The sequence below is a fragment of the Protopterus annectens genome, chromosome 11.part0, assembly GCF_019279795.1.
Source record: "Protopterus annectens isolate FY-2018-M chromosome 11.part0, PAN1.0, whole genome shotgun sequence".
In the NCBI taxonomy this organism is placed as follows: Eukaryota; Metazoa; Chordata; order Ceratodontiformes; family Protopteridae; genus Protopterus; species Protopterus annectens.
In genome coordinates, this window is record NC_056745.1 from 657689408 (window position 1) to 657702215 (window position 12808).

Below are 12808 nucleotides of genomic sequence, written 5' to 3' on the forward strand. Positions count from 1 at the left end.
CCAATCCCTGCTGCTACTATTGATAAAACCCCTGAAGATGTTTCTGATAGTTTTAACCAATTCTTTACTGAGACAATTCAAGCCCTAGCTAGCAAACTACCTCCTAGCTCCCCTCGTCCTGAAAGTAGCACCCCTAGAAACCTACTCGCGTTCAGCTTCCAACCAATCACCACTTCACTTATCCGTACCTTGATCAAAAAATTAAAACCCACTATACTTTCTGCTGATCAACTCCCTGCTGAGTACCTACAAAAATCTGTTGATGCTATTGCTTACCCCGTCTCCATACTAATCAATCGAACCATAGTAGAAGCTATAATTCCCACCATCTGGAAAATATCCTATGTAATCCCACTTCACAAAGGAGGCAGCTCTACTGAATTCTCCAATTATAGGCCAATAGCTATACTCTCTCCACTTGCAACGATTATGGAAAAATGTATTCATAGACAACTCATGCACCACCTAATCCAAAATCGCCTTATGGCAGACACTCAGCATGGCTCCCGTCCTCATCACAGCACTACTTCAGCCCTCCTAGCCTTTACTAACACCATAAACTATAATCGCAACAATAATTATATATCCTCAGCCCTCTTTTTGGATCTTTCCAAGGCATTCGATATGGTTGATCACCAACTTTTAATCCACACCCTGCAAACATTCTGTCTAGATACTGGAGCCCTCCAGTGGTTTCAATCCTATCTGAATGGTCGACAGCAGCCTGTCCTCTGGCAGAACAAACTCTCTAACCTTCTACCTAACACCCTTGGAGTACCACAAGGCTCTATACTAGGGCCCTTGTTGTTCTCCATCTTCATTAACGACCTTTATACTGTCATCCCAAAAGTCAGCTGTATCCAATATGCTGATGACTCTACTCTGATTTGCTCAGCCACATCTCCAGTAGAGTTATGGTCATCTACCCAGACCACCTTTAATACAATAGAAAACTGGCTTTCTGAACATCGTCTGATCCTAAATCCCAAAAAAACTAAAATGCTGTTATTTTCACCAACACGTAGGTCTACCACTTTCACCTTTACCATAAAATCAAATGATGGCACAATAATCTCCCCTGACCCATCTACAAAACTATTAGGTGTCATCATAGACAATAATCTAAAATTTGACCTACATGTTAACCAAACTATCAAAACCATCAATAAAAAACTAGGGTCACTTTACAGAATAAAAGCCTTCCTAACCCCTCCAGCTAAAATTGCCATAGCTCGCTCTCACCTTCTTTCAACCCTTCTGTATGCATCCCCTCTACTCTCGAATTTGAACAAAACTGTCCTTAACAAACTCTCAATTTGCTACAACCACGTTGCCAGGTTTGCCACTGGGCTGCCTTTTAGGACACATCATTGCATCAATCTAAATCAGCTTGGGTGGCTTGAACTACCCAGCCTAATCCAGTATAACCAACTGATTATGGCCCATAAAATCCTCTATAATCCAGACAATACTCCTGCACTTAAAAATACAATCACCCCCTATAACAATCCTAGACCGCTTCGATCCTCTAACAAACTACTAATTCAGACTAGCAAAATTAATAACACAGCCGGTGATTCTCTTTGCAAACTCTGTAAGTAGATCCTGGAACTCTCTTCCAGCTGATATTACCTTACTTTCCATCTTAGGTCAATTTAAAACTAGACTCAAACAACATTTGTCACTTAACTGGCTATGTCACTGTATCAAGCCTGGCTAACTCTCTCTAGAATGTGTAAAAATCTGTTAACCAGTTTACTGTGTAATTTAATTTAATCCTGACTTGTGCTCAGGATTAACTGTAACCTGTGGAACTTTGTTTAACTTGCTTTCTTATGTAATCTCTGTAAATAGTCTGTTTGTAATATGTAATGCTGGTATTATGTAATGCTGTATCTGCTTACCCTTGGAGCTTTTCTCCCCGGGCCTCCGCTGAAAATGGACATGCATCCAGTCGGACTATCCCTGTCAACAAATGTAAAATAAATAAATAAAATAAATAGTCTGCTGAGAAACTGGAATATGTAGCTTAAATAAGTGAACAGATTTTGTTTATCAAAACCCCATATCGGTCTTCAAAGTCTATGTTAGTGGTTTGGGGGAAGAAAAAGGTAGTACAATGCTTGTATTCAGGTTAACTGCCACATGTGCTTCATAAGGCTGCACATATACTGGGTGTTTCATTCATGTTTGTGTAAGTCATTTTGTCCTTGAGAAGTATATAGTTCTGTGTATATTGTGCCATATATTTAACATATGACAGCCACAGCTGTAGGATATTTAAATATTATGCAAAGTAAACTGACATATTTGTTGAGGGGAGATGTTTAATCTTCCATTCTTCTAAAATGTTTAGGCCTGTTCTACACCACTCTAGTACTTGTGTGACATACTGGCTGTGATGCCACAAGAAAGTGACTTCCTAACAATGGTGTAACAACAAGATGTTATGATGGAATTCGGTAAATGGTGATCAGTTCCATGTATCGTAATAGACATAGTGGAGCCAGCCCGCCATGCCACTAACAGGATTTTTTTGCTTTATTTTTACATTTTTTACCTATTAACTGTTGACTTTAAGTTCATTAACTCTGCTTTCCCTGCAATCACCATTATTTTTCTCTTTCATTCCCTGTTCTATCTATGCTGAGGGAGGTCAGAACTGGGCATTTAAGGTTTCAGGCATCCTTAAGTTGCAAATACATAAGTTTCCTTTTAAGCTTTACCTATTTTGTTACCTAAAAAATGATATGCAATGAAGTCCTAACACAGAAGCATATGCATGCTCACATGCAAACACCTATATGAATATTTGCCAAAAGTTTCCTTTTTTGTCTTGTGCATGCCTGTTGTAACACCCCTAGCCTCTACCAGGGTTTTTCCAGGTATCTAAAAATTCTGATCCTTCCCTCCAAGACAAGAGGAGTACTGGTTTCCAAATTCATGTTCCTATTCATGTTCCTACTTCTTTCAGCTATCCCTCTGGCACCCAGCCAGATGTTCACTGTCATTATGCATGACAGCCCTCACTTTGTGAAAGGTCAGCCTGATGAAATGGAACAGTCAGTGAATTCTAACTGTCCTCTTTTCATAAAATTTCTAAGGTAAATACTTAAGCTGCTTATAATGGGGGTTGCTTGTTTATTATTTTTAGGGTACGGTAGTTAAAATAAACTAGTTATTCCACATTTGTTATGTATTTTATTTACCAAAACAAAAGAGGAAGAAAACAGAGTCAGCCAAGTAGAGATTTCTGTTGGGTGAATCATATGGGTGAAGGACGATCACTGAAAACAAATTCAGTGAACCTGATTCAAAACAATAATTAAAAGTGTCCAGCTCTGTGGTGTAAAGGGTTGAGTATGTAGCAGCCAACCTGAATTGGACTAGAGATTAAGGTGAATGTAGGAACTGGCTGCAAAGGATGGGAGCTGCTGGCTCAGCCATCCTGGGGGGAGGGAGATGACTCTGGCTGGTGTCCTGCATGAACATCTAGTGGGAACACTAGGTCTTCACCAAGTGGAGCTTTGACCCTGCCAAGTTCTGTCTACCATGATGTACCCAAGGGGAAACATGTATCAGAGGCATGTTTCCCCTCCAGATACAGCAATTGCAGGCTTGAAGAAGCTGTTGTGGGAAGGGGTGGTGCTTCCAGTGGGGAAAGGGGAAGTCATTTCCCAGGACCATTCCCTACCACCCATCTCTTGCCAGATGGATGTCTGGGTAGGAATGAATTGACATAGGGCTATCGCCTAGCCAAGGAATACCTCACCTCTGTTCTCCTAGAATGAATAGCCATCAGATAAGGTTCTGAGAAGAGCAAAAAAGTGATTAAGACTGCATTCAGCTAAATAATTCATCACAGTTTAAAGGATGTCTTCTGTACCCATTATTTAACTAAAATGTGTTCTTTTAAATTATATTTAAGTTAAAATTTAACAATTTGATATGTTTTTTCTATATTTACTTGTCTCCTTATTTTAATATTTGAATTTATTTAGAGTTTTTACTTTTTAATTATCTTTCATTTAAATTTAATGGTCTGCTGATATGACTGTAGGAAGTCTCGAGTATTTTAGCTTCTTGTATGAGAATAATATTTATACTATGCTACTATTAATATAGCTTGATTATTTCACATTACTATTTCCACTGAAATATTTAGTTATTATTAATTTGTACTTGTTGATGACCCTTTTCTTTCAGAGATCATTGCTAATGTTCAATTTTTTGTTCTGTGTTGCAGAACTATGTTTCAATGCTTTATCTGAATATATCTAAAATCTCTGTAAGTTACGTACTGTATTTAATGCAGTTACTTTCAGTTATCTCTTTTGTTTTGATTGAACCACTTTAATTAATAGTTATTAACTAATTCAACTCATTCTAAATTTGGTGCATATTGGTGAAAATTTGATGGAAGATTCCCAAAGTTTCTAACTTTGCAATATCCAAAGTTTCTAGAGGTACGAGTAAGTTTAACTGAGTCATCTGTAAACCCATCTGCTGTGCTATGATTGAAGAGATACATATGACAGACATCCAAGGCATATGTCTGAGTGACACTTTAGAAAATGCAATGGACTTACTGCTTGCTAAATGAGGGGTGGATTTTAATACTAGGTAAATATTAAAACATTCCCTTATTTGAACAATTAAAATATTAATATGCAGGATCGTCGAACTGATTCTGGCTGCTTCATAAAGCTGCCGTTCCATTCCCATTGAATCATATGGCAGGGAGGTATTAGAATGGATCAAATTCTCATAGTACCAGAAATGAGAAGATGTTTATTTTTGAGGTGGGGTGACTATATTAGTAACAGTTTATAGCACATTGGTAGCATTTTACAGTCTATGAGGCCTCCCACATGGGGATGATTGAGATGCCCCTTCATTAAGGGAAAGCAAGATTTGCTGTTACTTGCAGTTCATTTTCCTCATATAAGAGTTTTTCATTTTTCTTTCATTCTGCAAATAACCATTTCAGGAGCAGCTGAGGCACTATGGATTAATTCAGTGGACCTAATAAATAACAAATGAATACTTCTGGAACATTTAGAACAACTTGTGAATTTGAATGGTTAGTAATGCATTTTTAATGTTTAGAGTAAGCCTATGATGAAGTCAGGTGACACAATGCTGTAGTAGTTAGCACTGCTTCCTTACAGTGCTTTCTTCTTGGTTTGGTTCTATTCCTTCTGCAGAGTATTTGCATGTCATCCCTGTGAACATAAGGGTTTTTGCTGGGAGATCCAGTTTCTTCCTCATCCAGAAGACATGCCAGTAAGTGAAATGGTAATGTTCATTTTGCAGGTGTGTGTGTGTGTGTGTGTGTGTGTGTGTGTGTGTGTGTGTGTGTGTGTGTGTGTGTGTGTGTGTGTGTGTGTGTGTGCTCAAGCTCGTGTGTGCGTGTCTGTGTGATTATGTTCCTGTTTCTCTGTTTGTGCACTCATATGTGTATGTGTGTGAGTGAGTGAGTGAGTGTGTGTGTGTATGTGTGTGTGTGTGTGTGTGTGTGTGTGTGTGTGTGTGTGTGTGTGTGTGTGTGTGTGTGTGTGTGTGTGTGTGTGTGTGCTCAAGCTCGTGTGTGCGTGTCTGTGTGATTATGTTCCTGTTTCTCTGTTTGTGCACTCATATGTGTATGTGTGTGAGTGAGTGAGTGAGTGTGTGTGTGTGTGTGTGTGTGTGTGTGTGTGTGTGTGTGTGTGTGTGTGTGTGTGTGTGTGTGTGTGTGTGTGTTTGTGCTATGCATCTGTTTTGTGTGTCACTCTGCATGTGTCCTGTAATGGACAAGCAGCTCATGCAGGAGTGCTTCTTGACATGCATCAGTTGTTCACTTGATAGGCTCCCACTGCCTGTGACCCTGAACTAGATAAAGTATAATGATAGAAAATGAATGTGAAGCTGCTGTGCTCCCCAGGTTTGTAGCTACTTAAGGTTTCTCCAAGTGCTCTGCAGTATGGCACACCTGAATTCCTGGCCACCTTACATTCAAGAAGCATCAGTTGTCATAAAAGAACAATAGTCTGTTATACACCTCATGTATCATGTTGTCTCCATAACATTCTCTTGTAAACGATGCTGAATATTTTCATGAAATATGAAAATGTACATTTCCTGTCCTTTACAGGTACTGTGTTACTAAACATTTACTGAAGTATGTGCATTTAAGCATAACATTAATGTGTACTGCATTTATATTAAAATCAAAAATGAAATTTCTAATTATAATGTTTTTATAGACTGTTATAAATACAATGTGTGGTTATGGGACCCAGAACCTTGGCATTCTAGAAGCTAGCAAACTTATCAACCCAGAAGGCTGTGCATACAAGGCAGCTGATTATATAAAAGACCATTTCTTTCTAGTTGGCGCACTTGTTCTAGGACTTGCTTTGCCACAGGTAAGATTCTTATTTATGTGTCCTTGTTGTGCTGTCTTTTCTGGGCATTTTCTTGTTTGCAGTTTCATTTTCAGATCCACCTTTGTCCTAATGTCAATTACAGAATGTGCCTCCTGTGAAATTATAGTGCATATTTTTTTTCTCCCTGAGATACAATCAGTCCATATGTGATTTTTCATGAGATGGAATATTTATTAATAATGTTTTGTAAGTATGCATTTTTCTCCCTGAGATACATTGATTTTTTTTTTAATTTTAATTGTTATATTTTAGAATATATGGAACATAAACCAAATAAAGATAATAAAGTATTGATACTGACATTAAAGAAACTGAATCTAGATGATTTGGTCACCTTTACTAATGTCACCAAAAATGGACGAGTATTTGCTGGAACCCATGCTAACCATGCACCCGCCATAAAGCTCAGCAGCCCTGGGTCAATAAGCTACTGGCTGGTCGATGCCCAGTTACGAGTTTGGGTTACCTGAGATGGCTGTGTTGAGAGAAAGCTGGATACAAAACCAATCAAACTGGCAAACACAAACTAAGGATTGCTAAACTCAGTATGGGTTCACCAACAGGAAGCAGCTTAGAAGAGGATGATATGATGGTAAGGATGAGTTTGGACATCCTCTGTATCCATGAAAAAAAGATGGGCAGGCAGTGCATCAATGCCACGTGGCTTGAGATCAAGAGTCTATAACCCAAGAGGAGAACAGGCTAGTAATGGTGTGGAAATTGTGGTGAGGGAGAGGCTTTAGAAGCACATACACCAAATGTCTGAACCTGCGGTTCCTCGTACTGAGCAGGATTACTATCGCAACAACACATCATCAGTAGGGTAAAACTAACCTGTCTCACGGTGGTCTAAACCCAGCCCACATTCCCTATTAGTGGGTGAACAATACAACGCTTGGTGAATTCTGCTTCACAATGATAGGAAGACCCGACATCGAAGGATCAAAAAGCGGCATTGCTATGAATGCTTGGTCGCCACAAGCCAACTATCCCTGCAGTAACTTTTCTGACACCTCCTGCTTAAAACCCCAAAAGCCAGAAGGATTGTGAGGCTACTCTTTCACAGTCTGTATTCATACTGAAAATCAAGATCAAGCGACCTTTTACCTTTCTACCCCATGGGAGGTTTTTGTCCTCCCTGAGCTCACCTTAGGACACCTGCATTACTCTTTGAGAGGTGTACTGCCCCAGTCAAACTCCCCACCTAACACTTTCTCTGGAGCGGGTTGCATTTGAACACCTGGGTGCTTGGAGCCAGAAGCAAGATCCCCAGTGGGGCTCACCCCCCTGCCTCACTGGGTAAGTGAAAAAACAATAAGAGTAGTGGTATTTCACCGGCAGCTGAGGCCTCCCACTTATTCTACACCTCTCATGTCTCTTCACAGTGCCAGACTAGAGTCAAGTTCAACAGGGTCTTCTTTCCCCGCTGATTCTGCCAAGCCTGTTCCCTTGGCTGTGGTTTCACTAGATAGTTGGTAGGGGCAGTGGGAATCTTGTTCATTCATTCATGTGCATCACTAATTAGATGACAAGGGATTTGGCTACCTTAAGAGAGTCATAGTTACTCCCGCCGTTTACCCACGCTTCATTGAATGGATGTTGCCATAATTAGTAACAGGCTCATGGCAATCAAACTCCAGTGTAAGGAAAAGTTAGTATTCATAATCTCAGCCTATGGCCCATAGCAGGGTGGTGAAACTGATGAAAAGAGTGTATTCAGGCTGCAGTTGCAAGACCTTCTAGATAAAGCAGGACAGTGTTAGTTAGTGTTGATAATTGGGGACCTGAATGCACATATTAGATCAGACAGAACTTTATACAAGGACTGTCTGGGTTCATATGGGTGGGGCATCAGGAATAAAGAAGGAAGATCATGCTAGATTTCTGTCTGTCAAATGGCTAGATGGTGACAAACACATGGTTCAGCGAAAGAGACAATCACAAGATCACATATGAGAATAGCCAACGTGCAGCTCAGGCAGACTTCAGCGATTGTAAAGTCATTCCCAGTGAAGCAGTTGGCCCACAGCATAAACCACTAGTTGGTAGCTGCAAGCAGTGGTCATAAAAGGCTCTCAGGTCAGAAGATCTGGAAGTTGACTGGAGAGAAAGTGCAAGAGTTCAAGGAAGCACCTCAGAAAGAAGAGGAAATAGATAAGATGAAAAAGAATGGCAACACCTCAAAACAGCATGTGTAAGGACTATAGAACAGATATACAGTTAATTCAGGTATGGAAATAAGGTGCATAAGGAAAGCTGGTAGTGGAATACAGAAGCTCAAGAAGTCATTAAATGAAAGAAGGAGTGCAGGAAAAAGTGGGAGATTGAAACAAAGTGCAAGAGGTTAAAAGAGCAGTTTCAATAGTAAATCACATTCCACCTTCTGGAAAGTGGCTCAGCAGAGGGCACAAAGAAAGTCTATCAGGCTGCAAGCCAAAGCAAAAAGATAAAGAAAATAGTCATCAGACACCTTTCACAAGGAATGCCAGCAACAACCTACTCACCAGTCCACAGGACATCAAACTCAGAGGGAAGGAGTACTTCCAGCAGCTTCTGAATGAAGAAATCTCTACACAAGCTGTAATACTGCAGACACAGCCTTTAATGAAAGATGAATAGGAGCCCAATCTTTAAGAAGTAAGAACAGCACTAAGGAAAGGATGGCCAAGGAAAGCAGCAGGCAAAGATTAGGTCACAGCAGCTATGATTAAGATGTTAGGTTAGTCAGGGGGAAAAATGGCTCCTTGGGGTGCTCATATCAGTTTGGAAAGAAAGGCATATCCCAGATGACTGTACAATAAGCATTCAAGTGCCACTGTACAATAAGAAAAGGGACATTCACAGCTGTGGGCAGTACAAAGGTATCAAACTCCTGTAAAATTGTATGAACATTCTGGAGATAGTGATTGATAAGCAAATATGCAGAGTAGTATAAAGTAAGATGGGAGATGAGCAGTTCAGATTCAGATCAGAATGCAGTACAACCAATCTGATGTTTGCAGTGAGACAAATAGCTGAGAAGAAGCTAGAGATAAGGGAAGAATCTAACTGGACATCTCTAGGCTTAGAGAAAACATATGATAAGGTGCCAAGAAAGTTAATTTGAACAGGCCTACGATCATCTGAAGTATCAAAAACAAGGGTAGAATTAGTGCAGGCTATGTACAGGGACCCAATGACACAATTAAGGAAAGTATTCAGACTCACAGATGGGTTCCCAGTGGGAGTGGGGGTGCATCAGGGTTCAGCTTTGAACACTGTTCATATCAGTGAGGGACTACATTAGCAAACAGTTTGGAGAGGATAGATCAACAAAGTTGCTATATGCAGACAATATAGCATTACAGGCAGACTTTGAACAAGAACATCAGCAAATGACAGTGGAATGGAATGTAAAGCTGAAGGCATATGGGATGAATCTGAGCACAGATAAAACAGTTGTAATGGCAGCTAATGGGTGAAATCAGAAAAAGTTGAAAATTGAATTAGAAGAGAAAATACTGGAACGGGTTGATAGATTCAAGTATCTGGGATGGATGGTAGAGAAGAAGGTAAGACTGAATGAGAAGGTTAAAGCTGGAATCTGAGGGGCTGTAGCCAATTGGTACAGAGTTTTAGGAGTAGTGTGTGGCAGAAGAATGTCAAATTAAAAACAGTGGTTGAACCACTACTACTGTATGGTACAGAAACCTAGGCAGTGAAACAGAGCCTTTGAGAAAGCTAGAGGTGATGGAAATGAAGTCTGTGAGATGAGTGGTAGGATGCACACTGTGTGTCAGACAAAGAAATGATGACACTAGAGCAGAAGCCTGAGTAGCTGCAATTGCACAGAAGGTCAGAGAGAGATAGACCAGATTACAGTAGCTCATTTACAGGAAGAAGGCAAGAGGAAATGAGGGTGGATGGATTGTGTGAGAGAAAATTAATGACAGTCAGGCCTGAATGAAGAAGAAGGTAGGAGAATGGCATTTAATGAAGATAGAAGGTGACAGATGATACAACACCCCAATCTCATGTAAAAATGGGAACACAAGGGGTTGATAATGATGATGATGATGATGATGATGAAGACGACAATGACTGAAATTAAAGAAAATGATGAAAGAGAGGGTTAAAAGGTATAGAATACAAAATGGAGAGAATTACCCCCCCCCCAATAATTGTCATTTTTATATAGTGTAATATTTAGATGATAAAAAATTGCTTGCAATGTATGACATCACTAACATAACTTCAGCATTCATGCAGATGGAATGAATATGGCAAGATTAATGCCACTATGAAAGAACTAGTCTTTTGGTTGTGGTAGAGCTTAATAAAATAATGTTTGCTGTGCTTTGATGCTTTTGTGTTAAAGGATAACAGTCCATGTCATGTAACAGAAGGATATTGTTTTTCCAAGATTATGATTCCAGTTCATTCATTTCAGACCACAAAGACTGTATAACATGGTAATCCCAACTGATGTTGTTCCAGAATCCTTCTTGACTGCAGATGCAGTTCTTTCATAAAATTGGAATTCAGGTTGTTATAGTAGGGAGCAAATACAGCCAGTGAAATACCAATTTTGAATAGCTTGATTTCAAAGAAATCTTACACTGAGTGCATAAGGCCACCAAACATTTAGTAACTGATGTGTTGAGATGTCATGATTATTGTTGAACAACCACTTGAGATGAAGATTGTCTCAGTTTTATAACAAGTTATGTGTGATGAGATTATGAGTTGTGCAGCTAGGCCCTTTGGTTTTAACTTAAGACTCTGTTAGGTGTCGCTGAAGGAGGAAGCTTTCAGTGATTTGGATCTTACTTTAAGGGAAGCACTTTGCAGCAGAAATTAGCTGGCAATAATAGAGGATTCCAGAAGAGGTTCCTCAAGATGAATCATTTTAGTCAGAAGAAAGAAGACTATATATTTTGAAAATGTGTTAATCCATGAAGCAGTTTGTGGTATCCAGAGAGCTAAGGGGTGAAGCAACCATGGAAAATCTGGTTCAAATATTTTTGTTAGATTGTATGAGGAAATAAAATGTGTATGTGAAAATAAAACTTAATTGATAACGAGAACACCTGTATTACACTTGAGTGTTATGAGGAAATAAAATGTGTATGTGAAAATAAAACTTAATTGATATTGATTACAGTCAAAAATTTAATTTTTAGGAAGAAAAAAATGAATTTTCTGTACATTATACTGAAAGCTTGTTTGTGCATCAGTTGCAGTGATAGAGATTTGAGTGTGTATGTTTCTACAAGGATTAATGTAGTTCTATATTATTTGCACCAAATAAATGCATAAATAAAATATTCAATTATATGTTTCTACAAGGATTAATGTAGTTCTATATTATTTGCACCAAATAAATGCATAAATAAAATATTCAATTATCCTGCATACAGTTGTTTAATAATTATATTTCTGTTTTATCAATGATGTAGTTATCATCAAATGGGATTCTTTCTATGTTTGTACATTTTCTATTTTTGTCAGTTTAATCTGTTATACTTCTATAGAAATTGTATACATTTTTACTCCCAAGCTGTGGCTGAAATGGGTCAGCCTGGATCAGTCCACTACCATGGTAAACAACTAACCAACCAAAGAAACACAAAGAAAAGTAAATAGGATTGTTTGTGGACATATGTCTTCCACAGACATAACTAAATATAAATAATAATGTAAGTCCAGGAAGGAGTTTAAGAGTAGGAGGAAGTACTAATTTAACACAAATTTTGTAAAATAAATTAAAAAGGGTGATTGCCTACAACTTTCAATATTTGAGGTCTTTTTTCAGATATTGTTTTCAGTATTTGGGGTCTTTTTTCTAGTTTGTAAATTACAATGATTTTTAGTTAAATTAAAGAACCTGTCAGAAATCCATTTTTTATTATGTAAGATTAGACTAGCTTTAAGAGAAATGGTGTTAATAGCTTCATGATATGTATGTATGGTGTGTTAGGTTCTAAAGTGGTGTTATTAACTTGTAAAATATTTGCAAAATCTAGAATGGTGCTATTAGCTTGTAAAATATCTGCAAAATTTGTTGTTATATATCTAGATTAGGGAGTTTATTCTTGTGTTCTTGGGGAGAGAGATTATAATTTTCTTAATTGCTGTGAGAGAAGGGCTGAATTGAAATATAAATAAAGAGTTGAATTCTTCCAGGCAAGTGACAGCAATAATTTTTTACTGCAGAAAAATATTTTGAAAATGTTATATCATATGCTGTAGCATTGTATAGAGATCTAAGGACAAATGACTGAGCGTATATATAGTTGGGAGTTAGTTCTGTGTGTTCTGAGTTTGAAAAAAAGAAATAAAAATATATAATAAAAATATATTTTCTGTCATAACACTTAAGCTTAAAAAATAAATGATGG

General features: G+C 38.4%; 1 protein-coding gene across 1 annotated transcript in view; it reads left to right on the forward strand.

Annotated features, from left to right (window-relative positions):
• LOC122815534 (tetraspanin-33-like) overlaps positions 1-12808 on the forward strand; it is a 429437-nt gene that overhangs the window by 359034 nt on the left and 57595 nt on the right. The window contains exon 7 of the mRNA XM_044088100.1: positions 6246-6407. Coding sequence (XP_043944035.1) covers positions 6246-6407 — 162 coding nt within the window. The remainder of the gene's footprint in view (positions 1-6245; positions 6408-12808) is intronic.